Source organism: Poecilia reticulata, linkage group LG19, assembly GCF_000633615.1.
Source record: "Poecilia reticulata strain Guanapo linkage group LG19, Guppy_female_1.0+MT, whole genome shotgun sequence".
Lineage (NCBI taxonomy): Eukaryota > Metazoa > Chordata > Actinopteri > Cyprinodontiformes > Poeciliidae > Poecilia > Poecilia reticulata.
In genome coordinates, this window is record NC_024349.1 from 3,590,779 (window position 1) to 3,610,978 (window position 20,200).

The 20,200-nt window shown below is 41.5% G+C and overlaps 3 protein-coding genes across 6 annotated transcripts in view; 2 read left to right on the top strand and 1 right to left on the bottom strand.

Annotated features, from left to right (window-relative positions):
- The window catches only part of bcl2l13 (BCL2 like 13), a 15,548-nt gene extending 13,294 nt beyond the window's left edge, over positions 1 to 2,254 (top strand). For all 3 annotated transcript variants that reach the window (XM_008436492.2, XM_017301710.1, XM_008436493.1), the window contains one exon: positions 1,020 to 2,254. In XM_008436492.2, coding sequence (XP_008434714.1) covers positions 1,020 to 1,916 — 897 coding nt within the window. In that variant the 3' untranslated portion in view covers positions 1,917 to 2,254. The remainder of the gene's footprint in view (positions 1 to 1,019) is intronic.
- A 5,104-nt stretch (positions 2,255 to 7,358) lies between these two features.
- wee2 (WEE2 oocyte meiosis inhibiting kinase) lies at positions 7,359 to 15,228 on the bottom strand. 2 transcript variants are annotated; one of them, XM_008436497.2, is made up of 12 exons: positions 15,099 to 15,223; positions 14,603 to 14,912; positions 13,555 to 13,757; positions 12,443 to 12,500; positions 11,596 to 11,765; positions 11,407 to 11,528; positions 10,394 to 10,540; positions 10,175 to 10,273; positions 9,899 to 9,984; positions 9,223 to 9,393; positions 8,600 to 8,748; positions 7,359 to 7,733 (listed from the first exon to the last, which is right to left on the bottom strand). In XM_008436497.2, the coding sequence occupies exons 2-12, from the start codon at positions 14,894 to 14,896 to the stop codon at positions 7,568 to 7,570; spliced, it is 1,665 nt and encodes a 554-aa protein (XP_008434719.1). In that variant the 5' UTR covers positions 14,897 to 14,912; positions 15,099 to 15,223; the 3' UTR covers positions 7,359 to 7,567. The 2 variants fall into 2 exon arrangements, with proteins under 2 accessions (XP_008434719.1, XP_008434716.1); XM_008436494.2 differs by having other exon boundaries at positions 14,603 to 15,228.
- A 547-nt stretch (positions 15,229 to 15,775) lies between these two features.
- dennd11 (DENN domain containing 11) overlaps positions 15,776 to 20,200 on the top strand; it is a 10,126-nt gene continuing 5,701 nt past the window's right edge. The window contains exons 1-3 of the mRNA XM_008436498.2: positions 15,776 to 16,466; positions 18,001 to 18,100; positions 18,183 to 18,341. Coding sequence (XP_008434720.1) covers positions 16,085 to 16,466; positions 18,001 to 18,100; positions 18,183 to 18,341 — 641 coding nt within the window. The 5' untranslated portion in view covers positions 15,776 to 16,084. The remainder of the gene's footprint in view (positions 16,467 to 18,000; positions 18,101 to 18,182; positions 18,342 to 20,200) is intronic.

The window sequence follows — 20,200 nt, forward strand, 5'->3', positions numbered from 1 at the left end:
ATCCTAAACATTATCTGTGCTAATGCTAAAGCACTGATCCTAAACATTAGCTGTGCTAAAGCTAAAACACTAATCCTAAACATTAGCTGTGCTAAAGCTAAAGCACTAGTCCTAAACATTATCCATGCTAATGCTCAAACACTAATCCTAAACATTAGATGTGCTAAAGCTAAAGTACTAATCATAAACATTAGCAGTGCTAAAGCTAAAGCACTAATCCTAAACATTATCTGTGCTAAAGCTAAAACACTAATCATAAACATTAGCTGTGCAAAAGCTAAAGCACTAATCCTAAACATAAGTCGTGCTAATGCTAAAGCACTGATCCTAAACATTAGCTGTGCTAATGCTAAAGCACTAATCATAAACATTATCTGTGCTAATGCTACAGCACTAATCCTAAACGTTATCTGTGCTAAAGCTAAAGCAATAATCCTAAACATTAACTGTGCTAAAGCTAAAGCACTAATCCTAAAAATTAGCTGTGCTAAAGCTAAAGCACTAATAATAAACATTAGCTGTGCTAAAGCTAAAGCACTAATCCTAAACATCACCTGTGCTAAAGCTAAAGCACTAATCCTAAACATTACCTGTGCTAAAGCTAAAGCACTAATGATAAACATTAGCTGTGTTAATGCTAAAACACTGATCCTAAACATTACCTGTGCTAATACTAAAGCACTGATCCTAAACATTAGCTGTGCTAATGCTAAAGCACTGATCCTAAACATTAGCTGTGCTAATGCTAAAGCACTGATCCTAAACATTAGCTGTGCTAATGCTAAAGCATTGATCCTAAACATTAGCTGTGCTAAAGCTAAAGCACTAATATTAAACATTAGCTGTGCTAAAGCTAAAGCACTAATTAATTAGTGACAGAAACAATCATGTACAAAATATTTGTATTTCACACCGAATCAAACTGGAATTGGGAATCAGAACCTACTGCGTGAACGCAGCCATAATTTTACTGGTTCTGATGCGTGTCCGCCATCTTGTCTGCCTGGTTCTGTCCGCAGGGTAAAGTTCTGAGCCTGGACCAGAACGAGGAGGCTGCAGCGGCCGTCGCTGACGACAGCAACGACATCTACATCCTGTCGGAGGAGCAGCAGCCCGACACGCTCTGCACCGGAGACAGAGGCAAGCCGAGCGCCTGGCAGACGGACAGCCTGCCGGCGTCCCTGGGCGGCCACGATTCGTGGGCGCAGGTCGATCCGATGGACCCCGAAGACGTGAAGGACCTTCACGGCGGCGAGAGCGTGGCTCTGGCCGAGGAGCGCAGCGAGAACAACTCCTCCAACTCCGACATCGTCCATGTGGAGCGGGAGGAGGCGGAGCTCCTGGAGGAGGGCGGCGACGCCGACGGCGACGCCATCGAGGAGAGCATGATGAGCCTTCTGATGACCGAGAGCGACCTGGCGGCGCTGCGGGCCGAGTTCGGAGACCCGGTTCTGCACACTCTGCCGCCATCGACCCTGGTGCTGCCGGAGGAGCCCGTCGTCATGGAGACTCCTAAGAGTTTGTCCCCAGGGGCAGAAGCCCCGCCTCCGGTTCCTGCAGTAGAACCCGACCCGGAGCCAGAACCCGCCCCAGTGCCTGTCCAGGTGGAAACCACGACTCGGGCCGAGGAAGTCCCGCCAGAACCCGAAACCCCGCCGGAACCAGCGTGCACCCCAAAGCAGAACACTGAGCCTGAACTGGAACCAGAACCAGAACCGGATTCCTCTGTGACCCTTGTGCCAGAGGTACTGGCTGAAGAGGCCCCGGTTCTGAAGGTCCCCAAAGCGTCGCCCCAGGACCCGGCGAAACCAAAACCAGAACCGGAGGAGGAGTTCCCGGTTCTGCTGTATGGCGGAGCGGTTCTGGTTCTGGTCGCCGCGGTGACCTTCGGCGTGATTCTGTTCAGGAGGAGGTAGAAATATGTCCAGGTCAAATAAATGTTCTATTCTTGATGTAAAAGCTCCGTAGTGCCGGGTTTCTCTAGTCGGCCCGGTCCAGAAGAACCGGGCCCTGAAGCAGGATCGTCTCCTCCTCGCTCTCTTCTGTCCGTTTCTGTCTCTCCTTTGATGATTTTTCTAACTTTTTCAGCAGCAAAATGGGATTTAAATTTTTTTGAAAAATGAATATTGATGAAATATTTTGTTTTCTGAGAATCCGGGCCGGAAGTTCTGGCATGAAAATGATCCGTCATGTTTCACTGCACATGCAACATGGGTTTTGTTTTTTGTGAATAAAATCTTAGTTTTTCCCCCCAGAGACGAGTGGAAATATCTGAATATGAAAGTTTGATGCGCCTCTTCATGATGCTGCTGTAAAACAGGAGCTGAAATATGGAAGACAATTCCTGCCGTGAAAGGAAAAAATAAAAAAAGTTATAACTTTGAGTTTTCTTGATAAAACGTGCAAATTTAAAGTAATATTTACAAAAATAAGGTACAACTTTGAGTTTTAGAGAATAAGTCACATTTACAAGAATTTGCCATATTTGAGTTTGTCGTAATTGTTAGTTTTATTGATAAAACTTGTGATTACAAATAATTAAAAGACTAAGTTGCAATTCTTAAAAAGGAAGTTGTATTTAAGCGTTTTAAGTTATAAGTTCAGACTGATGAGGAAACGCTGGGGTCTAAATTATGGGATATGTTGCTACCATGGTGATTAAAGCAGTCCTGCTGGCCAATGAAATCAACCTTCATTGTGGACCTCAACCAAATTCTTGAATAGGATTTGCTTCACAATCCTCTGCACGCTGCACTTTCCATCTATTTTTCCTCCCTCTTTTCCTTCCACTAAACTTTCCATGAATGTACTTGCACATAGTGAACTTTTTTAATCACTGAAATAAGTTTATTTTAAAATCTTAATTTCCTAAATTTTGGGTATTCAAGTTTAGTTGATCATAAGTCATAATTTTACTTTGCTCGGCTAGTTTTCTTTTGTTTCTTTTTAAGATGTGATTAATCGGTAAAAATCCCAGAGTTGCAACGTTTTGTTGCATAACAACCATGTTCCATGCAGAGGCTTCAAAGTAAAACCAAAAGTCTGAGCTGCAAACACTTCAGCTGAAAATCTGAAACCGGAACAAAAACGATGAAACCGTCAAGACAGAAGTTGATCTCTGGCTGTTTATTATTTACATGAATTATAAAATGTGAGCTCAATGCAGACAAGAGCTGAAATTACAGTGCAGTTCTGGGTAGACCAGCCCTAATGCACAGACAAAAACAGTTTAATTCAAGTGATTTGCATGCATATTTAATGCAGGCTTGAGTAAACAGAAACATGTAAACTATGAAACAAATTCAAGTGTTAACTTTCAGTTCCCTCTTTATGAATAAGTCTTCAGTTTCCTTCCATCAGTAACGTTTCTGCGAGCACAGCTGGGCTGAGGGGGCGGGGCCAAAGCCTTCAGTCACTTCCTGTGCTGCAGGAAACTCATCTGGTCCACCGATGGCAGATGAACTGGACGGCCGTGTCGAAGAGGCCCTTCAGCAGCCGCGGAGCCTGGATGCAGACGCCCTTCACCAGGGTCAAGGTCAGGGCCACGACGACCTGCTCCTGGGGCAAGTCCTTCACAGAAACCTCCCGGAGCAGCCGCTCCACCTCGTTCACAAGATGGTTCCCCAACTGATGGGCAGCAGAAGAACCGGTCAGAGCAGCAAAAGCCAGCGACCATCAGGATTAATCAATTAGTGAAATAATCGGCAGCTAATTTGGTAATCAATTAATCATTAACTGGAGACGCACCGACTGGAAAAAAGGAAATTTGCTGCAAGAACAACACACTGAGCAGATCTTAAGACAAAACTGCAAAAATAGACAGTAACGTGTTTTCCAGGCACATAGTGCCATTTTATTTATTTTAAAAAGGAATTGTTTGCATCTTTTTATATATTTCTAAAATTATATAAAAAGGCTCAAGTGATTCAATGAACAATCTGCAGATGTGCCAGTTCTTAAATCTGATTAATCATCAGAATCATTGATTAATCCATAACTAAGATAATCATCAGCTGCAGCCCAGTGCTAGCTGTGATCTTTGCTGTTATTTTCCGCAGCGGTGCGGAGCAGAGCTCACCTCCGAAGGCGACTCGGAGACGTTCCTGGCCAGGTTCTGCGCCGCCCGCGCCACCACCTGCAGCTCAAACTGGGCTGCGATCTCTCTCAGCTCCTGAGCAACGGCCTGGAGGTGGATGACTTCCTGCTGGCCTCCTGCAGAAACAGATAAGAGCCCGAGCATCAGCACCATCACTTCCCTCCACAAACTGCTGAACGGTCTGGACTCTGATGGAGCTCCGACACCCATCAGGGCCGACACAACGGCCGTCTGCAGCGCGTTTTCCTGCAGGATCTCCACTAAACTCTCAGGTTTCCTGCAGGATTTTTGACACCATGTTGATAAAAGCAAGGCTGAGAGGCTTTCATCACGTCTCCCAGACGCTGGATTTCACTGACATGGGGAATTTGGAGGCTAGTAGATGAAGTCAAACTGATCATTCTGCTCCTCAAACTACCTGGAATTTTTATTTCCTTACTTGTTGGCACTTGAGCAATCTGTTCAACCAATATAAGACCGTGGAGCAACTATGAGAGAAAAGAAAGAAACAGCACAGCATATGTTTTACTCCTCTGGTTTCTATAATTCAGAGTGATGTCATCGCCCAGGGCGGCCATCTTGTTTGCCAGGACTTTGAATGTAGGTCAACTCTACGACAAAGTATTAGGGCCAGACTGATTTTTCTTTTAACTAGTCGTAACATTAGAGGAATGATGTAGTAATTTTATGAGAACTCCAACATGAAAAACAAAAAACTAAAATGTGGAATGTTGAGAATCTTATGAAGTTATATTTCAGATTAATCTTTACAGATAATAATCTATTTTGACGAAAGAACCACATGAACCAGGCTGGTCACATCGGATCCCCATACATCCATTAAAGATTTTTTCTTAAGAAAAAACTTTGGTCTCATAATATTATGATAGTTTTTGGAAGAAAAATGCATCTCTGTCCGGCTATTATTACTTTATTCTCCAATATAAATATAAATATATAAACTAGCTTTGCTCTAATACTTCAAAGTCAGATTCTGGTAGATTTTTCTCTTTAAATGACCTCTTTGAAAATATTTTCTGCAATTCCTTCCACACGCCCATTATGTTAACATAATTGTTAGTGGTCATAATGTTCTGCCTGATCAGTGGACGTTCTTATATCACATGCAATGCAACAAAACAGGTTTGGATGTAGAACTGAAGGGGAAGTATAAAACTCCCAGCAGTATCGGTGTCGTCTGATTTTACTTTCAGTTTCCTGGTTTGTTGTTGTAGAAAGAAAAAACAGATCAGCTGTGACTCGGTGGCCATGGGCGGTTCTACGTGGGGGCCAGTGCCCTTTTCTCACCACATAATACTAGATAGGTTTATTAGGATGATATTAAGTGGCACAGAAACAGTAGCCAATTCCTCCTTTTTACTCATTTATTTTCCCCTTCACAGATTTATGTTAACTGAATAAAAACGGAGGTTCTGCAGTTTTAGTTTCTTCTTTGTTGAGACGAGATCACTTTCCATTTCCTAGATCAGTGATCTGCAGCTCCAGAGGAAACATTACCATCTCAAGGATAATATATCCTCTGGTGGAAATGGTATCCTGTTATTTTATTTTTCTATTTTCCCCTCCCCATGAAAAAAGCAGCAGGCCCCAACCTGACATCCCTGGTCTAGATCCGCCTCTGCTCTACTGCATCTTGATCATGAGTACCAGCTTTGGTTGTGAAAATTAAGCTCATCCTCCAGTTTTTTGTCGCTACTGTGTGTAAAATTTGACGTCCAGGCTTCTCAACGGGACACAGAGCTACTGACCTGGCTGAGGGAGCTCCACAAGCGGCAGGACATCATCCAAACACCCGGTGATGTTTCCAGGCAGATGTCCGTCTGCCTGCAGCTCCCCGTGTTCCTCAGCCTCCAGCTGATTTCCATTATCGTTGATCTCCCGGGATGCAATCAGCTCGTTTCCTTTGGAGCAAAGCTCCTCGTTGTAATTCAGGTCTTTGGAGTCAGGTTGGAGAAAGAAAAACACCACCAGAGCGGCGCTTTGCTGGTCCGCTAGAAACACCAAGTCGCCCATTGATGATCTGTGAACATCCAGGCTGTTTAACAGGAAAAAAAACTGTTTGTTTTGAATTGATTGAATAAACTAACAAATTCTGAACACAAGTCAGATTAAATCGATGACAGGCGTTTAGGAAAATCCAGTTAAAACCGTGAAAACTGTGATGTTAACCGAGGAAAAACAAGTGGCTTCATGCTAACTTTGATTAGCATCGAAAGCTCAACTTTAACCTAAGCTGCTAACAAGAAATCAACACAAAGTTTCATGAGAAATAAACAGACTCACTCGCGGCTCCCCGTTGTCTTGAAAGCATTTAAGTTAAAAGTTGAAGGTGATACTAGACGTGAAGCTGTTAACCCGCAACCTTGTTACCGCATCAGCCTCCAGGGTTGAACTGTGAGCGACTTGTTCCAAGTCAACAATCTCTTAATGGTGCACAAGGACCAAGTATTACGGTAGTCAAGTTTCAGGCGTAAAAGCACCTTTGCAAATATTTCACCCACCCAAAGAAAAAAAAAAGTTCACACTTTTTCCATTTTGACTTGTTCATTTTAATAAAAAATAATAAAAAAAGAAAATACAAGCGGAAATGTCACCTCTAAAGATTTTGTTTTGATCTGGATACCGTAATTATCAGTATACTGCGCCATTAAAAAAAGAAAAAAAAAACAGGGATGCGTTCACTGGACATAGGAATTCTTCCAACCAAAGAGAGAGGCTTGTTTATTTACTGTAGTTCTAAACAACTACAAACGCCAGTTAGGTAATTACTTGTAGTTAGATAGTTGAGATAAACGATGTTGTAATCTGGGGAAAATAGTCTAAATATCCAAACAGAGCAGGGGTGGTTTAAGCAAAATTAAAAAAAAAAAAAAAATTTAAAATGGACCAATATGAAAATGTTGTAGGGAAACAAAAATCAAAAAGAAAAAACAAATTAAGCCAGAAAAACAAAGAAGAAAACGTCAAAATATATTTTTGCATGCGTTGTTACTATTTAAAATGAAGTCTGTCAGGAAGAGATGTAGAAATAACGGATGTCAGTGAACTGCCCATCTCGTGACTTTACAGCTGGACGGTTCATACTTCATCAGAACTTCAGATAAGACCGGGAAAAATCCCTCCCACTGGAAAGTCCCTTTAAAATAAAATAAAAAAACAACTTGGCAAACAAAAAGTGAAATTAGAATAAAAATTCCATGAATTAGAAAGAAATTAAAATGTTTATTTACAATTAAAAAAAAAAAAAAAAGGATAAAAGTCAAAGTCCAGCCAGGTATATTGCATTAATGCAGTTACAGGAAGTGCAGGAAACAAAGGAACCTCTGTAGAGTTTCAGTTCCACAAGACTGAACACGTAGCCATTTCTGTTCACATTCCTGTTAGATTGCTTCACTTTGAATTTAGAGCCACAACTTTTAATGGAGACATTTCTCCAGATCATCACGAACGTCAGACTCCGTACCCTGGACAATCGAAGCTGACAGATCGAGCAGTTTTCCTGCCAACGAGTTTTCTCCCGGTTCTTGGTACAGAGCCCATCTTGCTGGGAGGTTTCAATGCAGCCGAGAGGTTCTGCTTCGGGGACAACGCCGCCTGCCGTGCCTCCTGGAGCTCCCTGCGTAAAAATAAATACAATTCATGAGAAGCATAAAATAAAAGCTCCTTTCATCCTAAATTCATGCATAAAAATATATTCAGATTTATGGCTATCGACCTCTGGCGCCCCCTTGTGACTGCTACAGTCTGCATCCCGTCTGCCTGACAAACTATGGAAGCCCATTTGCACCATGAAAAAAAAAAAAAAGTAAAACAGGAAGACGTAATTATGAGTTTTGAAGCCATAATTTTAAGTTGTGTGGAACTTGCACAGTTTGTAATAACCGCTAAAACATGTAATGAATGTTTACAACTTAATTTTGTAAAACTTTAAAACTAGAAATTACACCTTATTCTCATAATTATGACCAATCCTCGTAATTATAACGTTCATTAGTAGCACCTGTTCAGTTTGAAATGACAACTTTTAAAACTCATACTTACAACTTTTCTTGTAATTATGACACTTATGAGTTATTCCTTTACTAACACTCAATTTATCCTCACAATTATGACTTTAAAACAATAGTCAACTGATGCCAGTTATTGATAACAGTAATATCCCCGCCATCAATAATATTGACATTAGCTGTCAATGCCCACATGATTTATTCTTATAATTACTTTAAAGTTTGAAATTGACTTGTAGTTATGACATTAAATCTTAGTACATCCATTACTGATGTTAATAATATTGACATGTTACTGTCAATATTTGACATTTTAAAATTATGATTTTTTAAAAATGAGCAGAAATGGGCTTCCGTAGAACCACATTTCTCCTCTGTAGTAATGCCATGTCTGACCAGAAGGTGGCAGCCATCCTGCCTATTGTGTGGTAATGCCATGTCTGACCAGAAGGTGGCAGCCATCCTGCCTCCTTACTTCTCCAGCATGGCGGTCCTGAACTTCTCCACGTTGAGTTCCCGCTGCAGCTGTGCGTTCAGCCGCTCGGTCTGCTTCTCCCTCAGCACCGGGTGCCTGCAGAGCTCTCTGGCAGACGGACGATTCACCGGGTCCGGGTCCAGCAGCGACTGAGGGGACGAGATAGAGAGACGGACCGGGGCATTTAGACGTGTGGAGGCTCAAAATTCAGCCAGAGCTGAAACGGTTAAATAATCTTCAGCTGATTTAATCAATTAATCGTTAACTGAAGTACACAGTTTAAAAAAAACAAGATTTTGTTAAAAAGCTTGACTGGATGAGGACAAGCGACTGTCGCCTCGTCACTCAAGTTCCACAGGAAATGAACGGACAGAGAGATTTCTAAATGAGCTTTTAATATAAAATGAATTCCTTTAAAACCAAAGATAAAAACCTTAAAAACTGAGAATCTTAAAACATGTTTGGCTTGAGAAAATACGCATAAAGTGCCGGTTTTTGATACGGACAGTTGCCCAGGGCAGCATCACAGAGGGGAGGGACATCCAAGAACTAGAAAATAAATGCATCTAATCTGTCAGTTGGTTCCTGAATAAGTTTGCTTTACTTGTAAAGATTACCAATACCTGAAGTAAGCCTCTGAAAGCGGGAGAAAGCTGCTGCGGCAGCAGGGGGAGCTGCCCCTCTCGGAGCCGGTGCCACTCCTCTCCATTAGGGGGCAGCGGAGCGGCGCCGGCCGCCAGCAGCACCGTCAGACCCAGAGCAAACATGTCCGCCTTCGGCAGGTGGGCGTAGTTCTGAGGACGAAACAGGAGGTTAATGGGAGAAAGCACTTCTGGTTTATTGGCTCCACAGCAGCCAGGTTTCCGTTACAAATGTCCACATAACTGGTGATCGTCTGCAAAAAAATTTATTTTGCAATTGCAGTGTTTTCATTAAATAAGATGGCCGATTAAAATCATACGTGAATAAGTTTATTTAGATAGGTCGTTTAAAAAAACCAAACTGATCATCCTTCTACTACTTCCTGTCGTCTGTCATTTCAGAAAGTAGCAACATCCTGTTGATCGCATGACTACGATGATGTGAAAAAAGTTTTTCACTTGCAGTTTTGCAAAATAAACCATTTTCAATGCAGCTGACAAAAGATTAAAAGATTTTTTATTGTCATACCATTTCACAATTTTTTGCTTGTGGTACAAAAAAACCCCACCAGCCTGAGGCTTTTGTTTTAATAAACTTGTTTCTGTGAAGCAAATTTATTTAATAATTCAAATTCATGCAGCTCAAGAAGTTCTTCACCTCGTGCAGAACCTCTTTGGCCAGAAAGCGGCTGTCCCCCTCCTCGACCCGAGGCCGGCTCACTGAGGTTACATGACCCAGGTCACCTGCAGGAACCAGGACGAAACAGAAAACAAAATCATTACATCAGAGCTTCTAGTCAAAAACATAAATGATAGTCCTTGCCTTAATGTCAAAGATATGGGACGAAAACATGGATGATATTTTTATATAGATTGAGAGCTCCACAGTCAGTTTTTTTAAAAATTGTCCTACTTAAAGCACCACATTAAATACCAATTTTATAGAGGACTCTGGCTGTAGAGTACTCCTCATCTTCCCCCTCGCTCTCTCTCCCTGTAGCGGCGCTGGGCTGCTGGCAGATGAATATGTTACCTAGAGGAGAGAGCAGCAGCTTTAGTGAACAGGAAGGCTGCATGTAAAGAGAGAGCTGTAGGTATGGGAAACAGGAAGGCTGCAGATCCCAGTATGAAGACAGAAGTAGACAGAACGAACTTGGTTTGATGTCCAGGTGGACCAGACCGTAGCTATGGATGAACTTCAGACCCATCACCACCTGCAGCAGCAGATCCTTTAGCTCCGCCTCCGTCAGCAGCTCACCCTGCGCCGACTTCTTCACGACGGCGTCACTCAGACTTCCACCTCAAATTAGAAAAATCAATTAAACGCCAATGAAAGCAAATCTTATTTCCTGTAGATTCTCCCTACACAAAGTGGTTTATTTCTGTTTATTTTGAGGATTAAGGCAATAAAAACCCAAAATTCTGTTTCTGTATCACATCAGACCAATAACAGGATAGGCAGTACAGACCGAACTGAACTTCATCTGGGCTTCTTTTGCACAAAGCCCTACAGTTAAATTTATACAAACACCAATTTTGTTTTTCACAATAATGAGTAACTGATTATTGTACAAGTTCTTCAAAAATTAAAAACATGGTGTGATACTAACACCAACCTGCAGGTGGCAGTATTTGCTCTGCTACTACACTGCTGCCTCAGCCTGCCGTGATGTCCAGTTAGTTTGTGATCAATGTGGCGAGTGACAAATCGAGCCAATTAAGTTCTTTAAATGATAAAAATGTTTATCTGACCCGTCTGCTTGTCATTTTTCAATCTGTATATGGATTTTGGACAGGGGTTTAACCAGGAAGAGAAAAAATAAAAAATTCCTTGAAAATATTTCTAAAATGGCACCACAAAAATCTGACTTTGAGTGTCAAAAAAATAAATAAAAACTACCAAGTAAGTTTCCTGGAGGAACTAAAAGCATCACCGAGTTGGAAACTTCACTCTGAAATGCAAACTTTAGATAATCTGATCTTCTCCACTCTTACAAGGACTGATGGAGACGGTGGATGGATGGACGGACAGACAGACTGCTGGATTAATGTCAAACTGTAGTTATCTAAGGAACTGAGTGTTGTCACCAACGAGACATTCATCATCCCCAGCTCCACATCTCTGACCTCCATGTCATTTCCTTCAGGCTGTGATGCGGCCCTCACCGTCACAGTATTCGTTCTGGATCAGCATGTGGTCGTCTTCTGCCCAGGCTGAATAATATCGGACAACATGAGGGTGGTGGCCCAGCACGGCGTGAGCGTACACTTCCTTCAAGGCCAGCTGCCTGGGAAGAAAACCAAACATTTTAATGCACCAAACTGACCCGGCGGCGAGCCAAACTCAAGACTCACTCATTGGCGGAGCCGGCCAGCGGTCGTCTGGAGCGCTTCACGGCGTACAGACAGCCGTCCAGCCGGTTCACGCATTTATAGACGGCGCCGAACTCGCCGACGCCGACACACTCCAGCTGCAGGAACTCGCTCTCGTAGCGCGACAGCATGAAGGCCTGGACCGCTCGGCGCTGGTGGGACCAGAAAGAGCAAACACTTCTAAAAGCAGCAGAGTATGGAGAGAAACTGGGGCCGAAAAGTTTGTTCCACACAAAAAAAATACAAACAAATTAGTTTGAAACTGAAAAAAAAATTATATAAATAAAAAAAACAGATTTGAATCTAAAGCTATAATTTAAACCTCAAAATAAAATTTGAAACTGAATGTAAAATTTTGTTCTCATTTTTATTTTAATACTTTTTCCAGTATCAAATTTGAGACTGAAAAAAGGAAACTACTTTTCACAAAGTTTTTTTTTTCTTCAATTTTTGCCCCACTTTCAAATTTTCTTCAAATTAATTTAAGTTTCAAATCTTTTTCTCCTTTTGAACAAACTTTATGGTCCCAATTTAGCTCCATACAGAGCATCACGCAGAGGAAGTCCCGGATTCTCTTTGATCTCACCAAATACGGTGCCACTTCCTCCCTAAATCAACAACAAAAAAAAAACAAAAAGTGTCTGACAGCATTCAGCTTTCATTTCCCTCAGACTCCTCAGAGGAATCCCGGAAACAGAAGTGGCAGAGAGTCATTTTGGGCCAAACGAGGCGCCAACTGAAGATGACAAAGCCGATGATGAAGGCTCAGCGGAGGAATCTGATTGGCTGGATTATTTTCAGCCGTGGGCATCGATAAAAATAGTCGTACCTTTGGTGGGAGGAAGGCTTCATCATCCTCTTCAGATGACGCCAGGCTGTGCTTCAACCTGGAAGATTTTTAACAGAAATCCCCAAAAAGGAAAAGAAAAAAGAAAAAGATCACATTTCTGCCGTTTCATCCGTCCCGTTAAATCCAGGATATAATTTCAGGTTCTCCTTGTCACACATAAAAGCCATAATCAGCTCCATCATCCAGCAGAGATCTAATGGGCCAGATATTCTTAACTAAATACTCATTTTCATTATATGATAATAAAAATCTGAAAATAACTGCAAAGATTAAAAGAAAAACATTTTTTCCCATCTTACAAACAATTCAAATTTTGTTGTGACACCACTTTGTTCTGCGTTTTGTCTTAAATGTGTTCCTTTTAAAGTGCATCTCTTTTGTGCTCATTTTTAATTCTTCATTCTGTCAAACTGGTTATTATTTTGTACATCAATGCGCGTTTGTTAGTCTGGAATATGTGTTTTACATATTCTAACCGGTGAATTAATAATAAACATGAATCAGGAGAATGATTTTCAATTCTTCATGGTTACTTTCATTTTTTTCAGAATGTGAAGCTTGAAAACTTTTCCAGCTTTGATAGTAAAAATCTTTAAGAAAAATAATAATCTTGTCCCACATAAAGATCATGAATGTTTTAAAACTGTTAAAAATAATAGTCATCGGTAAATAATATACGACATCTTTTCAAACTGATCAGTTCCTCCAGGACTTCATGATTGCTTTTGTGATTTTTTTTTTTGCAGTAAAAATAATTTACTTTGTAGTACTGAATTAGAAATATATGTGAAAAGTTTTTGCGATATTTGACTTTTTGTTAATCCCCATATGAATCACAGAACATAACTCTTATGCTGTTATTGCACATCGGTTTTTATTTAATTAATGTGCTGTCTTTTAGTGCACATAAAAGAAAATAGTTGCACATTCCTTGAATTATCTGGTGTTTCTGATAACGGCACATAATCTTGTTTTTACATTTTTTATGAGCTTACACCTTGACGCTGCTGTTGCGCCTGAATTTTCCAGACTGTGGAAATATGTCTGCACTTTAAAGTGTCTAATCGACGAGGGATGTCCTGGTAAAACACCTGTTGCTGTAATCGTGGGCCTCCTCTTCGCCGCTCCTCCACAGCACCTCGCTCTTCCTGCGCACCGTTTCCGGAGTGAAGGGATTGACGTTGACTGAAGGAGCCTGGACCAGGCAGGCGGCAGCGGAGGCGAAACGCAGCCTCCTCTGGTGATGACTGACCTTAATGTTGGAAAACAGCTGGGAGGATTTGGAGAGCAAACTCTGCAAGAAGAGTGAAATAAAAAGATTCAGGTTCATCAGAAGGAGCCTTGGAGGAGGAAATTCACTTCAATCAATTAATCAAGTTCACATTTCAGTAGCACATTTCAGCAACAAGGCAGATCAACGTGCTTTAAATCATAAAATCACAAAACCGGTAAACATGACATCAAAATCATCAAGACATCAAACATGGTGCTCAATGTTTCATTTATTATGGTCCAAATTCAACTGTAAACAGCTGAGGTTTTAGTTTTGCTTTAAAGGAACTCAGTGTTTCAGTTGTTTTTCAGTTTTCTGCATGTTTGTTCCAGATTTGTGGTGCATAGAACATGAAGGCTTCTATGGATGCAGAGCAGAACCAGAAGGTCTGGGAGGTTGATCCAACCACAGTAGAGCTTTAATGTACTGTGGTGCCAGGCCGGTCAGTGATTTAATGTGTCTGAGCTCCAGGGAGCCAGTGAAGGACTGCAGAACTGGGGGATGTGCTCCAGCTTCCTGGTTTTAGTGAGAACAGCAGCTGCAGCAGCGATCTGTTTCAGTGAGGACACTGATGCACTAATCAATGCGACTACAGAGAATTCATGGATGAGTTTCTCTAGATCAGTGGAGCCCAAAGTGGGTCGTGGAGGCCCGGCATCCTGCAGGTTCTAGTTCTGTCCCTGGTGGAGGTAACAACCTTTCCAGCAGGTCAATGTTCTTCTTAGGCCTCTAATGAGCCGTCATTGGATCCAGGTGCGTTAAACCAGGGAGAGAACATGCAGGATGCCGGGCCTCCAGGATCCACTTTGGGCTCCACTGCTCAGATCCTCCTTTAATCCTCGAGATGTTTTGCAGGTGGTTCTTACCTTGGGAGTGTTGGGCGTGTCGCAGAGTCTCAGTTTCCTCCAGGAGGCGTAAGGTATGGGGCTGGCGGTCTGCAGGGGGGATGAGGAGGAGTTGTTCCTGCTGCGGTGGCGCTGCACCCGGGGCGTCCTGCAGGCCAGGCCAGGGCTGCACCCCGGGAGGCCAGCACAGTCATCTGAGGTGTTGTCGCTGCTGTTTCCCTCTTCGCCGCAGCTGGAGAAGTTCAGCTGCTGGCTGATCTCACCAAACAGAGCTGCCATGCCTGAAGAATGAGGCTTTGGGAAGGTTTCCTTCATGTTCCTCAACTCTGACCTGAAAACCAAACACACAGGTTTAAATATAGGCCTTCTCCTATTCCCCATTAAAGTGATGCTCAATATCGTTGAATAATACAAAAGTTTCGGTTTTATCCATATAAAATGTGACGTTTTTGAGAAATAAGAATAAAAAGCACATATTTATGTATAAGGCCCCCTAGAAAAAGTAATGTTTACTTACAAGCAACACGCCCTGCACTCCACCACAAACACGCTCACATTTAGCGCCAGGTATGTAAAATACTTCCTGTTTAAATCAATTAGCGCACCGGGTGAAGGCAGCGAGCGATCTGATTGGCTGATCGTTTAACCGTTTCTTTTCCTTCTTATTTATTGAAGATTAAAATAACAATATAACAAGGCATACATAGAAACACAGAATACAATTTGATACGAGAAACTGAGCAAAAGAGAGAAATAAATCCATTTAGGAAAAGAATATACTATGAGAATATTACATAAAAAATAAACCTTGATAAAAAAAAAAAAAACAGAAAATATTACCAATATTTCGAATCTTGGATTAAGTTCTTAACATATTGATACAGAGATGATTTCACATAGTCAATAGAATAAATCTTTATCTTTAGAGCAGTCAAACCTTTATTTTGAAAATTACACGTAAATCTCAAAAGTGCTGCAGAATGACAATAAAAGTATTAACCAGTGTAAAATTAAATAAAATTAAATAAAAATATGAATCATAATATCTTCAGAACAAATAAGATCAATTACAATATGCTAATAAGGAAACTTAAATATGGGACCAAAAATAATGAATAGTATTCGTAATAATTTAAAGGTTATTTATCTTTAATCTGACAAACGAGTCAAATTGGAAACGCACATTAAAAAGATTTACAAGATAAAACATCAAAACTGTAATAAAACCCTGGTGTATGTTCAGAACATGCTAAATAAACAAAAATTAGGTCATGCTATGAAATAGTAATGCAGACACGTGGGCGGAAGTCAGCTACGTCATCACAACAGTAAAAGCAGCCAGTCCGTGGATGTGACACGCTTACAAATCCGTGGAAAACAACCGACAGCAGCAGGGAACCATGATCCGGCCCCAGCAGCGTGTCTAACCCGCTCCCCGCTCCAACACCGCCGGATCCTTCGCCGTTCCTCTCCCCGCACCGAGTCCGCAGAGGCTGCGGCGCCATGGTGGAGCAGTCGGACCGAGCCCCGCTGCTGGACTGGGAGGAGATCCCACCGCCCGACCCGAACCAAGCGGCCCAGCCGCCGCCTGAGCCGCAGCGGGAGGACGACACCGCCGCGGCGGACAAACGGACACCGATGTCCGGTACGGGGTGGAGCGGCGCCGTCCCCGCCGTCACGGCCGTCCCCACCGCGGTTACCTACAGCCCCACACGGAACATCACAGCTGTGGTTGTGAGCAGGGACAAGCCGCCCGGGTGCGGCTTCGCTCGCCAGCAGCCTCCCGGTTCGACCCTCCCGTTCCCCGGGGTCACGGCGCGGGGTCAGTGGGAGGAGAAGGACCAGATCGTGGCTGTTTTTGTGGTGACTTTTGATACGAGATCAGGTGAGCGAGTGAACCATGAAACGATCATCATGTGATCTCTGCGCTTCAAGACATAATTTACCGGATTTTATGTGTTAAAACAAAAACATATTGGTTCATATTTATTCAGGAGAAGGTCAGGGGTCAGCGACCTTTCAACCCAAAAGTCAGTTTCACGTGGACACATTTTTTAGAGCCACAGAAACAACATGACTGAAACAAAACAGCTTATTTTTATCATTCCTATAGGAAATGAGAATGATGGAAATTAATTTTAATACCATTTTCTCCGATGGGGCATGGATTGTTAATTTTAATACAAAACGAGGTAAAATTTACAGAATCAACCAATCTTCAAAAGAAGATTACACAACAAGAAGGATGTCAACTGTTGTATTCAGTCTTTCTGGAAATGTTCTGCATATATGCAGGGCCGGATCTAGAAGGATGTGGATCCCAGGGCCAGTGGTGCCACCAGAAAGCTGTGGAGTTAAATGGGGCCCATAAAATTAGTTATAGAAATAATAATAATAATAATTATAATAATAAATAGAAACTTGAAAAACTGTTCAAAACTACTTTTCAGATTCAAGTTTGTTTTTTCAGTTACAGATATTTTTCAGTTTAAAACTTCTTGGCGTGTTTGGCGTGGGGGCGGGGCCTGAAGCAGTAGGGGCGTGGCCTCAGATGACAGGAGGTGTGAAATCATCACAGCTCAACACAGCAGCTGGAAAAATATTCCCAGCTATTACATTCAGGAACCGTGGGAACTGTAAATGTTTTTAAAACATCATAAATATTTGATTGGTTTTGAAAAATAACATGCTTCACCGATTTAATCTGCTTATGTCAACAGACAAAAAATATATTCAAAACTCCGCATAGCTGTTATTTTTTAAAACTAATCACACAGACATAGGATATCACTTTTTTTCCTTTAGTTTCAAAAAATCCTCTTGAGTATCAAAATTTTGTGTTTTGAGATCAATTTATGGCCCCAATTTAGCTCCATAGCTCTACACTTTGCAGCTTTTGGATCCTCAAGTGGCTCTTTGGCTCATTTAATATGTTACATAATTAAATATTGGCCTGTTTTTTTTGTTGTTGTTTATGAGCTGTGGCCCCCCCCCAGGCCCCCTGGTTAACCGCCCCTGTGTCTGTGCTATTTTTCAAAACGGTTTTGTGAAATCCTGCAACAGAAATCTGAACCTTGTTACTCTTTTGTGCTTTTTGTGTCGGTTGACACTTTTGTTCAAATCACCTCTGGTCAGTAGTTTAAAAAAAACAAGCCATTTCTCTAAAATTTCTTATAATGTAATTTAAAATCCAACAGAGATAAAGTTTGAAAACGAAGCAGCTATAAAATCAGTAAGGAGGAAAAACTGAGACTTTGCTTCTGGTTAATGTTTACAAAGTCTCAATCTGACTCAGCCTTTTTGTCAGAGGTCATGAACTCTTGAATTTATGAGGAACGTCCAGATTTAGAGGAAGTGTCCCAGAGGAAAGTGGAGGCAGGAAGGGAAGTGACATCACTGTCTGTGTGTGTGAATGGCAGGGAATCTGGTGGAGTGGTGTCTCCCTCATGACGTCAACCTGGACGGAGTGGAGTTCAAGTCCATGGCCAGCGGCTCCCACCGGATCACCAGTGACTTCATGTAGGTCCAGATCCGATCCCGTCCGTCAGAACCGCCCCCCCAACCCGTTTCCACCCCGGCTGATTGTTTCTCTTCTGCTCAGATATTTTCGTAAAGGGAAATACTTTGGGCTGGCCTGCTTCGCCAACATGCCAGTGGAGAGTGAGCTGGAGCGCGGAGCGAGGATGAAGTCCGTGGGAATCCTGTCTCCGTCCTACACTCTGCTGTACCGATACATGCACTTCCTGGAGAACCAAGTCAGGTGTGTGTGTGTGTGTGTGTGTGTGTGTGTGTGTGTGTGTGTGTGTGTGTGTGTGTGTGTGTGTGTGTGTGCGCGTGCCTGGGCCCCAGCCTGTCTGCCTTCTTTCTTTATTTCTCACCAAACTTCTTCTTCTCTTTGTGTAAAATGTTCTCATCCATTAAACATGAAGTCGGTTAGTGTCTGTTTCTCCAGAGTCTCAACTCAAAGCATCTAGAAACCCTGACAGCATCTTTTCTCCTCTCTTCTGTAACTCTATAGCTCTTCTTCTACAATCACTCGACTCTCGCTGTGTAGAAATAAAAGCAGCTGCAGGGATCCAGCTTCCTGCCCCTCACTGGTTATTCAGCTTGAGTTTTCTGCTGCTCATGTCTGCTGTTGTGTTTTAGGCATCAAGCAGACGCCTAAATAAGCCGCACAGTCAGTAATAAATCAATTAATGGCTTGATAAATTAAAATGGGAGCAATCATTTCCATTTGCATTATGTAGTTCGCCTAATCTTTAGAGATGCTGCCATTTAATATTGAAAATCAGCCATTTTGAGAAATGCTGCAAACATTTGACACAATGTGCAAAGGAGTTTGCACTTTTTTTGTTTTTAAAAGTCCTGACTGTGAGTTTTGCCTGTTTTTCTTGTCTGAGGCTGGAGACATGTTTTGTTTTATTGAGACTTCATAATTCAGCTTATGTATTATTTCAGTTGTTTTGTTCGTTTATTTTGCCTATATAAAGTATCTTCCAGTTCCAGTGTTAAATTTATTTAGGAATTTAAAGTTTATTGATCTTTGATGATGACAATATTATCGTTTATCGCAATAAACAATAGTGCATTAGCTTAGTTTTTTAGTTGTGTAATGTTTTATCATTTTAACCAAAACAGATCAACACACCTTTAATTCTGTTGTGCAGCATTATTCTCAGGTCAGAGTGAAATAAATTCAGCCATAAACGCAGTGAACTCTGGACTTTATGAGCTAAAGGTTAACAGGCCTGTTAACCAAGATAAATGATGAAACTGGCATAAACATCTACAGATGCAAACAAGGCGGAAAATAATAAATGAGACTCTGATAAAAGAGTGAAAACCAAATATTCAGAAATGGATGCAGAAAAAGTATTCATAGTCTGAACCTTTTCAGTTTACAACTGGATTTTCTTATAATTTTATACAGCAGACAAAGTCAAAGTAAAGTCTGGCAGAAGTGGAACAAAAAAAAGTTTTCAAGCTTTTTTCCAAATAATATTGATGATATTCATTAGTATTCAGCTGCACTGAGTCAATACTTGGTGGAATCAGCTTTTTCCTTGGCTGATTTTCAGATCAGATCGGTGGATAAGATCGGTTTCTCATGTAAGCATCAGTCAGTTGTCGATCAACCAAAATGTAAAAAATCGTTGCAGATTTATCAGTGCATCTTTGATGATGACAATATTATCGTTTATCGCAATAAACAATAGTGCATTTGCACTATTTGCCTAATAGTGCTAAAGCACTAGATTCTGTTTTTATTTGCATCACCTGCTTCAGCATCACTTTGTGCTGGTTCTTAACAACAAACCGTCCAATAAATGCGCAGACATTTGTTAAAAGATGAGAAACATTTCAGTAGTTTTACAGGCAGAGTGTTGCACCATCAGAGTGGGACATAAAGTTATGATGCATGGATGTAAATGAGCTTTGAAAAGAAAAATAATGAAACATTTGAGATAAAAACAATTCAAAACTGATGCAAATTTTTAAGTGTGAACAACTAAACCTCAGGAGATTTTGTTAGATGTCTGCACATTTTTATTTTTATTTTTGTTCGATGTCTGAAAATTTTTATTTTATTTTTGTGAGGTGTCTGCACATTTTTATTTT

What these genes read in the sequence shown, in the direction of transcription:
- wee2 (XM_008436494.2), bottom strand. Translation starts at nt 14,962, where the DNA reads ATGGGGAATAGGAGAAGGCCTATATTTAAACCTGTGTGTTTGGTTTTC. An exon ending in CCACCTGGACATCAAACCAA is followed by an intron (nt 10,274 to 10,393) that starts GTTCGTTCTGTC and finishes TCTCTCCTCTAG; the next exon opens with GTAACATATTCATCTGCCAG. An exon ending in CAGAGTCCTCTATAAAATTG is followed by an intron (nt 9,985 to 10,174) that starts GTATTTAATGTG and finishes TGGTTCCTGCAG; the next exon opens with GTGACCTGGGTCATGTAACC.